The sequence below is a fragment of the Trichosurus vulpecula genome, chromosome 1 (assembly GCF_011100635.1).
Source record: "Trichosurus vulpecula isolate mTriVul1 chromosome 1, mTriVul1.pri, whole genome shotgun sequence".
Taxonomy (NCBI): Eukaryota; Metazoa; Chordata; class Mammalia; order Diprotodontia; family Phalangeridae; genus Trichosurus; species Trichosurus vulpecula.
The window spans coordinates 100,348,258-100,364,881 of record NC_050573.1 but is presented as its reverse complement, the minus strand read 5'-3'; the positions used below and the strand labels follow the sequence as shown (position 1 = coordinate 100,364,881).

At 38.2% G+C, this 16,624-nt stretch overlaps 1 protein-coding gene across 1 annotated transcript in view; it reads right to left on the bottom strand.

The window, feature by feature from the left end:
- Window positions 1-16,624, bottom strand: part of ZFAT (zinc finger and AT-hook domain containing) — a 304,336-nt gene that overhangs the window by 166,790 nt on the left and 120,922 nt on the right. Inside the window, exon 4 of the mRNA XM_036741178.1 lies at window positions 4,050-4,238. Within this exon, the coding sequence (XP_036597073.1) occupies window positions 4,050-4,238 (189 nt within the window). The remainder of the gene's footprint in view (window positions 1-4,049; window positions 4,239-16,624) is intronic.

Genomic DNA, 16,624 nt, shown 5'->3' with positions numbered 1-16,624 from the left:
ATAATGATCTTTTACAATAATGGGCACAAATAAAACAGAGATAAATTTATTCCATATAAGGAGAATCTTGAATCTGATTATCAAAAACCTAGCAAAGAAAATAATTTACTGATTACACCTACCCCACATTCACTCACAAGTCACCAAAAAAAAAGTCAAGGTCATTGGAGGTAGGATGGCCCAGCAGATACCAAGAGAGCCCTGGGGCAAGCCACTTCAACCCCCAGTTTCCCAAGCAATTCTATAGGACTACAAGTGGAAGAAACACTGCTACCCTACATGAATGGAGGGTACTTCCTCACAGGCAGCTCTGGACAATAATAAAATCACAGGTTAGGAGAGAAGGAAAAAAAATCAAAGAAATACTATTGGTTATTAATAGAACTATGGAATTGCTTTCATTAGATCATTACAAAAAGGTGTGGTAATACTAAAATTTTCCCTTTGTATGTCAGGAGGATTTTGTTGTTCTTTTAGAGTTCAGTTTCTCAGGATCCATGACCATGGCAATGTCTCGTTTCCAGGTGTTAGATGATAACTAACAGAATCGCCTGGACAGTAATTCCCAGAATCATAGTGACAGGCAGTCCTACTAAGGCTGCATTGTGAGATATAGGGGTGACATGAGTAATATTTACTACACTTACACAGAATGACAATATTGCTAAAGTTAACCTGTGAGCTTAATGTTGTCAAGATGCCTTCTTTGTCTGTTGCCCTATAAAGCAAGTGGGCACTGGTCAGTGAGTGGGGAAACTGCGGGTAGTGCATAGAGGAATGCATGTACTTGCTTCAACTGGCCCCCATTGAGGCTTGAGGGGATTTAGGGAGTGCAAAAGCTCCACCTGTCTTAATTGACCCCATTGAGACGTACAGGTGGTTGCCCCCAAGAAGGGTATTCAGGGAATGCTGTAGGAGCTAGTACTCCCATTATTGGCAACCCTTTGAGAAGACTAGACTAGAATAAAGTAAGATTATTAATCCCTCCAAAGGTGTCTGCCTGTCTGACCAGAACAAGAGTGAACCTGTTAGAGGCTGGAGTCCAGAAACACCCTTATTTTCTGAATTTTGACTTTCTTGCAATTAATTATCTACACAATCCCCTCTTCTGGACTAGCATACTTTCCCTTTTCTAGAATCTTCTATGCTTAGAACCTTTTAAGGAAGGAAGGGGGCACAGAGAGGACTGAAGGGAAGAAGAGGAAGAGAGGGAGGGAATGGAATATACATTTATTAAGTACCTACTAATTGGCAGCCACTGGCCTAGGCATTTTACAAATATTTTCTCATTTGATCCTTACAACAACCAAGGGAGGCAGATACTATTATTATCCTCATTTCACAGGTAAGGAAACTGAGGTAAACAGAGATTAAGTGACTTGCCCAGGGTCTCACAGCCTATTAAGTTCCTGAGGCCAGATTTGAACTCAGGTTTTCCTAAATCCAAGCCCCAGCTGCCTTCAAGATTCATGAAACCTCGCTAATTGGTATTTCCCTACCTGTGACATCAGAAATGGAAAATCAAACAGATGCGCTCGAGCACTATTCCACCTCTCCCTACAAAAACCAATTTCATTCACTTTTTGTTACTATCCCTGTAATTTGATGGCTCTAGGCTTCCCTTCTGGGCCTTAAAATTATGGCCTTTTCTTTCTGTACATTCTTGATGACATCATCAGTTCCTATGGCTTCTAATAATCATCAACTTTATGCAGATGTCACACAGATCTATACAGCCATCCCTAATCTTTTGCCTGAGCTATAGTCCCACACTGTCCTATCAACATCTCGAACTCAAGAAGTCCAATGGAGAACTCATCATGTTTCCCTCAAAATGCATTCTACTTGCTCACACCTCTATTTCTTTTAAAGGGCATTTCCATCCTTCCAGCCACCCAAGTTCACAACCCTGTAGTTATCCTCTACTCCTCCATCTCCCTCACCACTGAACTAGTGGCCAAAATCATATCACTTCTCCCTCCACAACATCTCTCAAAGTGATACCATCCCAATGCAGACTCTCATGCCCTCTCCTCTCAGACTATTATGATAACTTCTTAACCGGTCTCCCTGCCTAAGTCTCTCCTCTCTATAACCCATCCTCCACATGGCTGCCAAAGTAATACTCCTAAAGCATGCTTCTAGCCATGCCACTCCTTTGACAATAAAGTCCAGGGGCTATTACATCTAGGATCAAATATATTCTTCTCTTACTACATTTCCTGCATTATCCTTCCCACCTTCACAGAACCTTTGGTCCAGAGGGCAAAAAAGTCTTCTAGCTCAACCTTACACACACAACACTTTACCCTCCTGCCTATGTGCACTGGCCGAGGCTGTTCCCCATGCCTAGAATACATGCTCTCTTAATTTCCACTTCTTGGGATCTCTGATTTCCTTTGCCATTTAAATCTACTACATGAGGATCTTCTAGTTCCCCTAGCTGCCACTGTCTCCTCCACTATTAATGAAATATTTTTATTTAATTTGCATAAATTTATTGGGTTTTTATTCATTTCTGTTCATGCTGCCTTTCCCCAAAGAACATTAAGTTCCTTGAGGACAAGGACTATTTCAGTACTCTAAGAGTTTTCCACATAGTAGGCATTTAGTTGACTGAATGATCCAAGGTTTGTGAACTGTCTACATATGAGTGAGGAGTCAGTTCCTAGTCGCAGAGTGTTGGATTAGCACGGTACCCTAGTGGAGATGGACCCCATCTATCTACCATACTTTCTCTATGAGGGATAGAAAGCTGATGCTGGATGTGCCAAAGTCAAGGGACAATATCTCCACAGGAGAATCATTAAACCACCCCTACTTTATGGTTCCATGATCTAGAAACTGTAGCACCTGAGGCTCAGTGGCTGCTAAGATCATATCCTTCCCTTCCGATCCCACTCTGCTCCCACCCCTGGGCATTTTCTTAGGCCTAAAGTCTTCCCTTAAAGGCATTAAAAGGTAATAAATAAAAGCATTTTGCTTTTAATATCCCTCACCAGCCTGACTCTTTACATAGGTCTCCTATGTGCCAAAAAATTACCACAATGGATGAGGAAAACAGTCGAGAATTTTCAATTTCTGGAATAATACCACTAGGAAATGTAGCAATAGAGGTTAGCTAACACAATAAATTTCTCTTCTAGTCATTTAATTCTAAAGTGGTGCCATCAAAGCACTGGCGATCTGGGAATGGGAAAAACTGAGCAGGCAACATCACAGAGGTCAAGCCACTTAACCTATCAGATGCTCGGGTTCTTGATGGGTAAAATGGGTATAGTGATACCACCACAACCTAGAATGCTCTAAGGAAGGTATTTCATGGACCTTCTATAGAATGTGAAAATGAAACTTCTATATAAACATGGGCTTTTCTTATGGGAGGTGCTCTCCAGAGGCTGGGCTACATCACCCCTGAAATTTCAAGGGCTTTATTTTTCATTGTAAATGATGAGCTGCTATCATGAACACTAAAAATAGATTTTTATGAAGGAATAGCCATACTTAAAGTGATATACTTTCTTTCCTATTCTGTTTGATCAAATTCCCCCCCTTGCTGGTTGGAAAAATGTCTATTATTCTTAAGATGTAAACTACCATAAGACATTTTCTGACTAAAAATCTCTTCTTGGAAAAGATCTTTTAAATAATGGAATGAATATTTTTTCCAACAGGTTTTCATTTTACGAGAACAGAAGGAGGAAAAAATGTTCCCAGGATACAAGAACCTGATGAATCTCTATTAAAAATATAGAGGTCAGATAAAAGGATAACGAGCTCAAGAAGAAGTTCCTAAAAAGAAAATCACAAGAAAACAATAGAGCAAATGGCATCTGCTGAATGGACTTATCACCTTTTAGGAGTGACAGAAATCACTTGAAGAAGTCAGAGTAAAAAGAACCATCTGCCAGCGGAGAAAAATTGGTTAAAGAGGAAATTACCCAGCAACCTCACTACACTGGACAGTAAGCACATTATAAAACATAATGTCAGTTATGCTCATTTTCTAAAAGATTCTAGTTTTACTACCGACCCTTTGTCATAGTTACCTGGAATGGCTTCATGTGCTGTCAAAACCACACTTATAATGGGCTTTTTTGCTCCTGAAAACTGTACTGTCTCCTTTCCTGATGAGATTTTTTGGACTTTCTCCGTCTTCTGTGTCCGTGATCTTTTAGGTACCTTTTCTCGCTCGTCTTCTTTCTCCTTCCTGTCAAGTTCTACTTCAGAATCATTACCTGAGGAACAAAGACCAAAGATTCATAAATCATCCATTAACATATGTAAATACTTTTGGACCAGTGACAGTATCTCATTGTTTCAATTTTTGTTAAATATAAAGAGCCGCATATACACCAAAATTATGATTCTCTAGAAGGGGAAGGAGAAGAGATTCTGAGGGAAATTATGGTAATATAAAAGACAAAAGACATAAATATACAAATAGGTATGTATCCACACACACACACACACACACACACACACACACACACACACACACACACAAATATATCTGCTAGATCCCCTTGTTCCTAGATTCTATGGAGCTCCATAACCTCATTGTACTTTTTTTAAAATGCTCATTTCCACTAATAAGCATTCTATTTAGCTTAGATAATTGGAGACTAAAAATTGTTTCAGGCAGCTAGGTGGCACAGTGGATAGAGTGCTGGGCCTGGAATCAGGGAGACTCATCTTCCTGAGTTCAAATCTGGCCTCAGACACTTACGAGCTTACTAGCTCAGACAGCTTACCAACTGCGTTTATATCTGTGATCCTGTGTCCAAAATTCACCTAACTAATCCCCCACAAAGCAGCTAGATGGTGCAGTGGATACAGTGCTAGGCCGAAAATCAGGAAGATTCATCTTTCTAAGTTCAAATCTGGCCTCAGACAACGACTAGCTATGTGACCTTGGGTATGTCACTTAACCCTGCTCACTTCAGTTTCCTCATCTGTAAAATGACCTGAAGAAGGAAATGGCAAACGACTCCAGTGTCTTTGCCAAGAAAACCTCAAATAGGGTCAATGGTGGCGCTAAGATGGCGGCTGGAAAGCAGGGACTTGCATGAGCTCCCCTACCAGGTCCCTCCAAAAACCTATTAAAAACGGCTCTGAATGAATTCTAGAGCTGCAGAACCCACAGAATAGCAGAGGGAAGCAGGTCTCCAGTCCAGGAAAGCCTGGATGGGCGCTGGGTAAGTTCTATCGCAGGGAGCTGGGAGCGGAGTGGAGCAGAGCCCAGCGTGGGCCGCACCGGACCAACCAGACCAGAAGCCGGGCAGAACAGGCCCCAGCACTCCGAATCAGTGAGCTGTGGCTGTTACCAGACTTCTCAACTGACAAACACCAAAGACAATAGAGAAGGGTAGTGGGAAAAGCTTCAGGGACAGAGTGAAAGGAGTTCCCAGTTAAGCCACCACCCCAGGTCAGCAGAGGTGGTGCAGCTCTGAGGACATAACTACAGCTGCAGTTGCTTCTGGTCCCAGGCCCACCTGGTGGGAGGAATGAAGTGGTGGATCAGAGCAGGAGTGCAGAGCCTGCTTAAGATCTGAGTCGCCATCCGGGTTGGTGGTTCTTGGGGGAGGAAGAGCGTTGGTGTGGCAGAGCTTGCTGTGTAGAAAAAGCTCTGAAAACAACAGCACAGCCCCTCAAGCTAGGGACAAAGTACTCTCTACTCTACAAGCAGCCATACCCAGATGAAAAACTCAAGGGTCAAGTAGTTGGCTGGGAACATGGCCAGGCTTTGGAATCTTTCTTTGGCGACAAAGAAGACCAAAACATACAGCCACAAAAAGTCAACAAAGTCAAAGAGCCTACATCAAAAGCCTCTAAGAAAAACATGAACTATCTCAGGCCATGGAAGAGCTCAAAAAGGATTCAAAAACCAAATTAGAGAAGTAGAGGAAAAATTGGGAAGAGAAATGAGAGTGATAAGAGAAAACCATGAAAAACAAGTCAATGACTTGCTAAAGGAGGCCCAAAAAATACTGAAGAAAATAATACCTTAAAGAACAGACTAACTCAAATGGCAACAGAGCTCCAAAAAGCCAATTGAGAAGAAGAATGCCTTAAAAAGCAGAATTATACAAATGGAAAAAGAGGTCCAAAAGACCACTGAAGAAAATACCACCTTAAAAATTAAGAGTGGAGCAAGTGGAAGCTAGTGAGTTTATGAGAAATCAAGATATTACAAAACAGAACCAAAGGAATGAAAAAACGGAAGACAATGTGAAATATCTCACTGGAAAAACCACTGACCTGGAAAATAGATCCAGGAGAGATAATTTAAAAATTATTGGACTACCTGAAATTCATGATCAAAAAAAGAGCCTAGATATCATCTTTCAAGCAATTATCAAGAAGAATTGCCCTGATATTCTAGAACCAGAGGGTAAAATAGAAATTGAAAGAATCCACTGATCACCTCCTAAAAAAGATCCCAAAAAGAAAACTCCTGGAATATTGTCACCAAATTCCAGAGCTCCCAGATCAAGGAGAAAATATTGCACGCAGTCAGAAAGAAATAATTTGAGTACTGTGGAAACACAAACAGAATAACACAAGATCTAGCAGCTTCTACATTAAAGGATCGAATGGCTTGGAATATGATATTCCGGAGGTCAATGGAGCTAGTATTAAAAAAAGAATCACTTACCCAACAAAGCTGAGTATCATGCTCCAAGGCAAAATATTGACTTTCAATAAAAGAGAGGACTTTCAAGCTTTCTCAGTGAAAAGACCAGAGCTGAATAGAAAATCTGACTTTCAAACACAAGAATCAAGAGAAGCATGAAAAGGCAAACAAGAAAGAGAAATCAGAAGGCACTTACTAAAGTTGAACTGTTTTGTTTACATTCCTACATGGAAAGATGATGTGTATAATTCACGAGACCTCAGCACCATGATATCTGAAGGGAATATACATACATACATACATACATATATATATATATATATACACACACACATATATATATATATATATATATAGAAGGCACAGGGTGAGTTGAATATGAAGGGATGATATCTAAAAAAATAAAATCAAATTAAGGGATGAGAAAGGAATATATTGAGAGAGGGAGAAAGGGAGAGACAGAATGGCGTAAATTATCTCCCATAAAAGTGGCAAGAAAAAGCAGTTCTGTTGGGAGGGAAGAGGGGGCAGGTGAGTGGGAATGAGTGAATCTTGCTCTTGTTAGATTTGACCTGAGGAGGGAATAACATACACACTCAATTGGGTATCTTACCCCACAGGAAAGGAGGAAGGAGATAAAAAAGGGGGAATGATAGAAGGGAGGGCAGATAGGGGGAGGAAGTAATCAAAAGCAAACATTTTTGAAAAGGGACAGGGTCAAGGGAGAAAATTGGATAAAGGGATAGGATAGGAAGAAGCAAAATATAGTTAGTCTTTCACAACATGAGTATTGTGGAAGGGTTTTGCATAGTGGTACACATGTGGCCTATGTCGAATTGCTTGACTTCTTGGGCAGGGCATGTGGGGAGGGAAGAGGGGAGAGAATATGGAACTCAAAGTTTTAAAAGCAGATGTTCAAAAGAAAAGTTTTTGCATGCAACTAATAAATAAGATATACAGGCAATGGCACATAAAAATCTATCTTGCCCTACAAGAAAGTAAGGGAAAAGGGGATGGCAGGGAGAGGGGTGACAGAAGAGAGGGTTGACTGGGGAACGGGGCAATCGGAATATATGCCATCTTGGATGGGGGGGAGGACAGAAATGGGGAGAAAATGTGTAATTGAAACTCTTGTGAAAATTCATGCTGAAAACTAAAAAAATATTAAATAAATAAATAATGATTTACTTTAAAAATAAAAAATAGGGTCAGTGAAGAGTTGGACATGACTACAAAATGACTCATCAATGACAAAACTGTTTATATAGTGCAAAAAGACACAGGGCCCTCACACTTTGTATTTATTTCTTAGGAGAACACCAGAAAAATATGCCCCCCAAAAACCCTATTATAAATCATAACAGAAGAATACTTTTGCCATAATTTTAAAATACCAGCGCAAATTAAGAGTAGCTAGCTACATTTGACATAAGATTTTTAATATCTGTTACAATGTAAAGACACACATGGTGACACACAAAAAGTACAGTAAGAGTGACTATTCTCTCCTTTCCTGATGGGATTTTCTGGGCTTTCTCTGGAGAGGTCACTTATTAAAGACAGCCTTGGTGAGGTGCTGACATCCAAAGAAAATTAAAAGAATCTGAGGAAAGCCTTCAGTGTGTTGAGTAAACCTTTCATGGAGAATTTGTGGTAATACCTGGGCAAGAAATATCACCAGATGAGAAGCTACAGAGGGACTGTAATCTACATCAGTAGAGGTAATACATACATAGAGATCCATCAAAATTCAAAAGTGAGATAGCCAAGAAGATTCTTAAATGTCAGGAAGAAAAATCTCTCCCTCTCTCTTTCACCTGAAATATTGCACATAAGGGTCATTTCCTGAGCTTTCTGGAGCAGAATCTGTAACTTGTATAAAGTATTGTTATTTCAGAAGTGTTAAACATTAGCTGATGCTCTGTACAGAATAAATATTTGTTGGATGAGTAAAAGGAGTAAATGAATGAGGAAAGGAATCACAGGAACTGGCAAGCAAAATCATTAGCAGAGATTCAAGTACTTGATTAGTCATAGAACTGTAGAGCTTTAGATTTAGAGAGGACGTTCAAGGTCATCAAACTTAACCTATACCTTAACATACACTTTGTTTATATCTCCATTATACAATTACCATGTATTACATTATTTACATATGTATCCTATTCCCCTACTAGATATGTGAACTCCAGTGATTGCTCAAGTCCAAATAATCTGTACCATCAGCTACATCCTTACATCTAGTTCATCCAACATCAAAACATCCTCAATGTGAAGGAGTAGCAAAAGCTGCCAGAGCAATTAAGCAAGTTTTCTTCAAATTACCTTTGGCTTTGAAAGACTCAGTCCTCTGAACAATGTGATGATCTTTCGTGATGCCAAAGGACCAATGAGGAAGCATGCTAACTGCCTCCTGTCAGAGAGGTAAAAAGCTAAATAGACAGAAAGAGAAACACTGTTTTGGATATGGACAATATGGATATTTGTTTCATTCTGCTATGCTTGTTTGTTAAAAGACTTTTGTATTTTCTCTTGCTCTCTTTTTTGGTGTGCATTGAAAGGGGAGAGATGGGACATACACAAAGAGAAAATAAGTATTCGTTGAAAAAGATAAATTTTAAAAATTGCATTTGTAAAGCATCTTAGTTTTCCATCCCTCCTGCCTCAGTCTCCTTCTCTTCTTCCCCCTCCCCCAAGTTGTGAAGAGCTTTCTAGTTGAAATTATCACAGGCTAGGTGAGTCAGGATTAGCTACTCCTCCTAGCTGCATGCCCTCTACAAATTTGGCAAGCATCTATCTGTTCATCCAAGTCATTAATAAGAATGTTGAAGAATAGAGAGCCAAAGAGAAATATCTTGGGCATTCCACTAAAGACCTCTTTCAAAGGGAATATAAATCCATTATTGACTATTTTTTGAGTCTAGTCTTTCAACTAGTTCTAAATCCCCATCTTATGCAGAAGGAAAGCATGGGAGCCTTTTTGAAGTGTTTCACTGAACATTACCATCTTTTATTAGTGAGCACTGGACATGACCCCTGAGGGAAGAAGAGAGAAATGGCACCACTGTGAGTAAAAGGAAAGAAGGCAAAGAGAAACGTGTAAACAACCAAATCACAAAGTCAAGAATTGGAAGGTATCTCAGATGTCATCTAATCTAGTTCCTACCTGACACATGAACCCCCTGAGATGATCCCTCATAAAGATCACAGAGTCTCTGTTTGAAGACTTCCAGTGACACAGAACCCATCTGACTACCTTCCCAGCATTCCATTTCTCTATCCTATCTACAATCTTGTAACTTTTACCCATTAGTCATCATAGTTCTCCTTCTAGAGCCAAGGAGAATAAAAAACTCTTCCAATAGTTCAAATAGTAACAGTTAAAATAGTAATCACTAGCCCCTATGCACTTTCGTTTCCAAACTAAACATTTACAGTTCCAACAAGTTCCATCATTATGTACCTTGACAGATCATGATAAGCTTGATATAGCATAATGAGGCTCTGTACTATCCTGGTTCCCACTCCAGATTGTCAATCTCCTTACTAAACATGGCACCCAAGAAACAGGCAAAATATTCTTCATGTGCTCTATAATACATTGCCTGTCTTTGAACTGATTTGGCCAGGTCAGAGTACAATAAAATTTTCACTCCCTTCATTGTGGACACTATATTTCTATTACTCTAACTTAAGATTGCATTAACTTTCCAAATGCATGCTATACTGTTGACTTATAGTGTAGTCAATATACCCTTCCACATATGGAAGGCTCCAGCTGCGAGTTAGACATTAAGGTCCTGTGGGCCTTAGGCTGCAGCAGCAAAGAAGATAGAACACCTCCTCTTTAGTGTCATTTCCACTGATAACATCACATCAGTTTTTGATGATGAGCCATTTGACAGGGGCTAGGACTTTCTTTTCTGAGTCTTCTATAAATGGGGATGAACCTGAAGGGGAAGTTCCAAGACTGCATCTCTACAGGGTTGGTTTGCCAGGATGACGGTTTGAGGAAACCGGGCTAGAAGCAATGCTATTCCAAAAGTTCTCGGGTTCAGGTTCATGAGTTTTCTCCATCAGGAGAAGGGAGTCAAGGAAGCGCTAATGGTAGCAATTTGATTTGTCTGGCACATGCTGCCTTCCTGTCTCTTCCTCAGGGTGCCTTGCCGCTAGGATGCATGCTCTGAGGGTGGCAGTTGTTTGGCAGGTGGTAGGGATGGCTGGCTAGTTCTTCACAGGAACTGCTTCCTCTGATGATGGCTATGAGACTGGGCTTGGAGAAGGATTGATTGTCTGGAAGACAATGCCACTCCCAGAGATCTATCCCAGCTGCCTACTGGTGGTAGCTGGTCAGTAGTTATTGCTGGCAGTGATGGTGGTAAACCCCTTCTCCACAATGGTCCCTTGCTCGATGATGACTGTGGGGGGCTGGGGATAGTAATAACAACTACATCAGGAGGTGGTTATAAGGATCAAATAAAGAAGTACAATGCTTTGCAGATCTTAAGGTGCTAAGTAAATGTTAGTTATTATAGTTATTAACATACCTCTCTCAAGCCGCATTTGTTCAACTGGTTCTCCAAACCCAAGTACAAGATTTTACACTTAGACTTATTAAAGTTCACCTTCTTAGATTTGGTCCATCATTCTAAACTATCAAGATATTTTTGAATGCCAATTCTGTAACCCAATGAATTAGTCATTGCTATAAGCTTCATGTCATTTGTAAATCTGAAAAACATACCAACTATGGCTTTATCGAAATAACTGATAAATGTATTTTGCAGATCTGAAAAGTGAGATACTGTGACCAAGGAGGACCAGACAGGATAGAAGCATGTGTAACTGGAGATGAGTAAGAGATAGCTGAAAAAATCTGAATACAGTCTTTATAAATTGGAGAATAGGCCACCAAAAATACATTTTGCCTATTTCACAATTCTACAGAGATCAAACCCTATACATAAATATTCTAATAAATTCCCATGAGAAATAGGAATAAGCATATAAACTCTTAGAAAGTTGGGGTAGCTGAGAAAAATCTCTAGATGAGGCAAGTGAAAAACTTGGCTGACTTAGCAGACCTATCAAAAGAAACATTCTAATTTCCTAAGCTCTGTAAATATATTTTGATGCTTTTTATAGGAAAAGTATTCAGATATTCATTTTATATCTAAAAGAAACACTTCTATTACATTTTAAATGAATTTTAAAAGATGAGAGTTTTCTAGGTTTTAAAAATATCTATAAAATATCTTATTTACTAGCCTGAACACTAAGCTCATTAACATTATAATGAAATAGAAATCCAGTGGAATATTGTGTGTGTGTGTGTGTGTGTGTGTGTGTGTGTGTGTAAAAACAGCTGAACATGGTACACAGCTCAAAATATTTCTTTTAAGCAAAATAGTGGTCCTATATGCATGAATAACATCCTCCAAGTATATGTCTGTTACTTTTACATCTAGAAAATACAGTAAAATGAAGAGGTCAGAATAGCTCTAACATTCTATAATTGCATACTTACAAGACAGTAAAGTATAGACAGAGATAATTTTAATATAGCAGGGGTATTCCAAATAATATTTTTTGAAAATTTCTCAATCACAAAATTTTACTTTTTTAGATCTTATTCTTTTGAGTTGGTAAATGACAACCAACTGCAGAGGACAAAACCAACATATGACAGTCTAAAAGAAATTACTCATTCATACATGGTATCATTTTAAATACAGTTTTAATTTGATTTAAGTAAATATATACCTCCAAAAGGATATATTTCTCAGGGTCTCAGTATGTGGAACGGAGGTGACTGTAGATGTTCCAAGGCATAAGTTGTGGAAGTTTCTAACACATTAGAAAGGCTTCAGGTATGCTCCAGGAAACAGACAGCAACAGCGATCTAAAGGCCAACCCAGCTAAGTACAGAAAAGCTCATCAGCAGTAGGCTTGGCTTTTTCACTTGGTTATCAATTCTATAAATTCTTTGACCATTGTAACTCATGAAACAAAGAAAAATATAAAACAGCTCTCAGTCCTATGTAGCCCTAATAGATCTCTGCAAAGTAGTAAAGTAGTAGAAAAGGTGGCAGAGGACACTAAATCACACATTTGTAGGCTGTCTTCAGCTTTAACTTAGTTATTGGTACTTTCAATGTGAGGTCCTGTTCTAGCAACCAATGAATGGGCACAGCACAGAAAGAACTAAATTGTATCAATCTTGACAGTCATGCTATTTTAAAAAACACAGAAAATAAGAGTTGAATCCAAATGGAAGGATGTCTCAGAAGTTCTCATTGGAGAGGTCAGTAAAAGAAACTGAAAAGTTGGTTTTACCACCCATCCAAAAGCAACAAGAAATTGTCCCACTTCATCAGACAATTGATTCCATTACAGTTGTCATGATGTTTTTGCAAAAAAAAAAAAAAAGGTACTATGAAAATAATTGCAATTTATGTGATAACACCTCCATCAGACAATAAAGAGGTAGAGAATTTTATCTAAAGCGTTGGAAGAAGTCTCCAAATTCACATATACATTTTACATAAATTAACTTCAATGAACAAGTAGACATAGGTGAGCATACCAAAAATTATGTAGAGAAATACAATGCAAAATACGTAGGGAAATTTAGACATAAGGAAAGAGAGAGCCATAAGACATGTATACCACACAAAAGTCTCATGCTTACAGAATCATATAATGTTAAGAGTTAGAAGGAGCCTCAGTGACCATGTTTCCTAAGCCTTCTCTTCTCTTTCATAGACTAAACACTCTAAATATTCCAATTAACTAAAGATTAAAATTAATACAAGGCAAGAAGAATAAAATAAAAAGTTATACCATACAATTACAACAACTCCAAGCTTATGTATTTAAACATGTGGAAAATCGGGAGGAAATCAGGACACTGAGAATTTAAACTGATATATCTCAAATCCCATAAATAAAAGAGCAAAAGAGCCTAACAACCAGCAGCAAAACTTGACTTACTTGCCAACAGAAGAAACATGGAAATCAAGGGCAAAACCAGTTTAAAAGACATACTGGTTTGTAAAACCTTATGGAGTTATCACATGATTGGCAAGATGGTGGACCAAGTTATTTCCAATTCTACTCCCCTAACCCAACAACCTCAAAACAAGAAAAAAATATGTTGAATATACAGTAATTAAAGCTGCATCAACAAGAAAAGACATAAAAAATACACAAGGTAAAATTCTTGTGATACAATTCTATAAACTAAAAAATTACCTTCAATCTACTTTGTGTATAGAAAAATCCAGTTCAAGCAGCCAGAAGTCTGTGTTTTATGCTCTACCCAGTCCTATAAAGGCAATAGCACAATTTGAATCTCCCACAGCCCATAGGAGATAGAAAACACTGATCCTACCCATACACACAACATAAATGTCTTGTAACTAAAGATGTATGTTGGCAGTTAAAGGAGAAGGAAGAGGCATAGATAACATGAAAGACATGGCAAAATGCAGCACAGAGTCAATTAGAAGGGAAGGGACTTGCGTGTCCAAGTGAAAGAGGACTAAAAACCAAGGTCAGACCTTTCTCATGGTGAAATTATACAAGGGAGACACTCAGCCAGGTGCCCTACACCATTTGGGGCCACCAAAAATACTAAGTGCCTCAGGAGTTTGTGCAGGAGAAATCTTGATCACCACAGTGGCCAAAAGGCAGGAAGCCTTAGACAAGTTACTAAGAACACAAAAAAAGTTAGAGGAAAAAAAATACAAGAGAGAAACATTAAGTAAAACTATAACCCTAGTTAGTAAGGAGAAAAGCTGAAAGTGAAATTCATAAAGAGAGAAAAAATGAGTAAAATATTTTTAAAAGGCCAAAATATAATAAATAATTATACTTCAGAAGAAAGCAAACAAAGGCCAATAACAACAAAGAGAATAAGACAATAAATCCTACAGATTCCTTTGAGATCATGTAGCAATAGTAAAAATTTTATAATGATTGAAAAGTGAACTAAAGCATTTTAAAAGACATTAGAAGGAAAGTTGGATCAGAAATCAGAGGTCCCAAAACAGAAATAAATAAAACAAAAAACAAACTAGACAATAGAGAACAAGCAAGAGGAATCTTCCTCAAAGTAACTGAGGCTCTAAAAAAGAATCACAAAAGCGGAGCATAAAAATGCAGAAGTGGAACAAAATATGGCAGAAAAGAAAAAAAAAGACAGTAACTTTTTAAAAATACATAATTTTATATTGGTCAAAATAAACTGATCTTGAAAACAGGATAAAAAGAAATACTTTAAAATGAATACATTTCTCCCCCAAAATGATAAACTGAAAATCAATCCATCAAAAAGATTTATTAAGTTATTACTATGTGCCTGCCAGGCATTTAGTATCATTTTTAAAAGTTTTAATAGCAACAAGCCTAATCAGTTTTTTTGCCACTACTCTTGGTTCTGACCTCTGGGATCAAGTGGAGAAGTCTAATCCTTCTTCCACATGATAGCTTTGTAAACACTTGAAACTTCTAATGTTTTTTTTGTTCAAATTAACCATCTTCGGTTTTAATTAAATCTCATAAAGCAAGTTCCCCAATCCTTTAACCATCCTGGTGACTTTCTTTTGTTATATGGAAATACTGGTGATTTATGTGGTTTTATTTTATATACTGCAACTTTGCAAAAGTTAATTGTTTCAATTAGTTATTTTTTTATTTGATTTTCTAGGATTCTCAAAGTATACCATCATATCTGCAAAGAGTGGTAGGTTTGTTTCTTCACTACCTATGGATATTCCTTCAATGTCTTTTTCTTACGAAAATGTCTTCAATGGGGATGATGCAGACTTCGTAACAACCTGGAAAAACCTACGCGACATAATGCTGAGTGAGCGGAGCAGAGCCAGGAGAACGTTGTGCACAGCCACAGATATATGGATTCTGTGAGGACCAACCCTGACATACTTCGCTCTTCTCAGCAACCTAAGGTGCAAGGACAACTCCAGCGGACTCACGATGGAGAATGCTATCTTCATCCAGAGAAAGAACTGTGAAGTTTGAATACAGATTGAGGCGCACTACAAGCTCGCCTTTTTTGCTTCTCTTTTGTTTTTGTTTTTGGGTTGTTTTTTTTTTTTGGTTCGGTTTCTTCTTTCTCATGATTCATTCCATTGGTCATAATTCTTCTCCACAACTTGACTAGTGTATAAATTAATTCAATGCGAAGTTATACATCATAGTTATATGAGATTCCATGCCGTCTTGGGGAGGGAGGGAGGAGGGAGGGGAGAAAATCTGGAACTCAAAATTATGTAGAACCGTGTGTGGTAAACTAAAAATAAATAAATAAATTTAAAAAAAGAAAAAGAAAATGTCTTCAATGTCTTATTGTTATAGCTTTGACTTCTAGTACAATATGAAACAGTAATGGTGGTAATCAACATAATCCTTGCTTCATCCCTGATCTTACTGGGAAGTCTTTTAGTTTATCTCTATTACAGGGACTATTTCCTCTTTGTTTTAGACAGAAACTACTTATTTTAAGAAAGATTCCATTTATTCCTATACTTTCTAGTGTTTTTAATAGGGAGGAGTGTTGTATTTTGTCAAAAGCTTTTTCAGCATCTATTGATATAATCATAAAATTTTGTTGTTTTTGTTATTGATGCAGTCAATTATGCTTATAGTTTTCCTAATATTAAACCAACCCTAAATTCCTGATATAAATGTAGCCTGGGGGCAGCTAGGTGGCACAGTGAGTAGAGCACCGGCCCTGGAGTCAGGAGAACTTGAGTTCAAGTCTGGCCTCAGACACTTGACATACTTACTAGCTGTGTGACCTTGGGCAAGTCACTTAACCCCAACTGCCCTGACCAAAAAAAACAAACAAAAAAAAATAAATGTAGCCTGGCCAGAATATAGGATCTTTGTGAAATATTACTGTAATCTCCTTGTTAATATTTTATTTAAAATTTTTGCACCACTAGTCAATAGTTAATCAGTCTA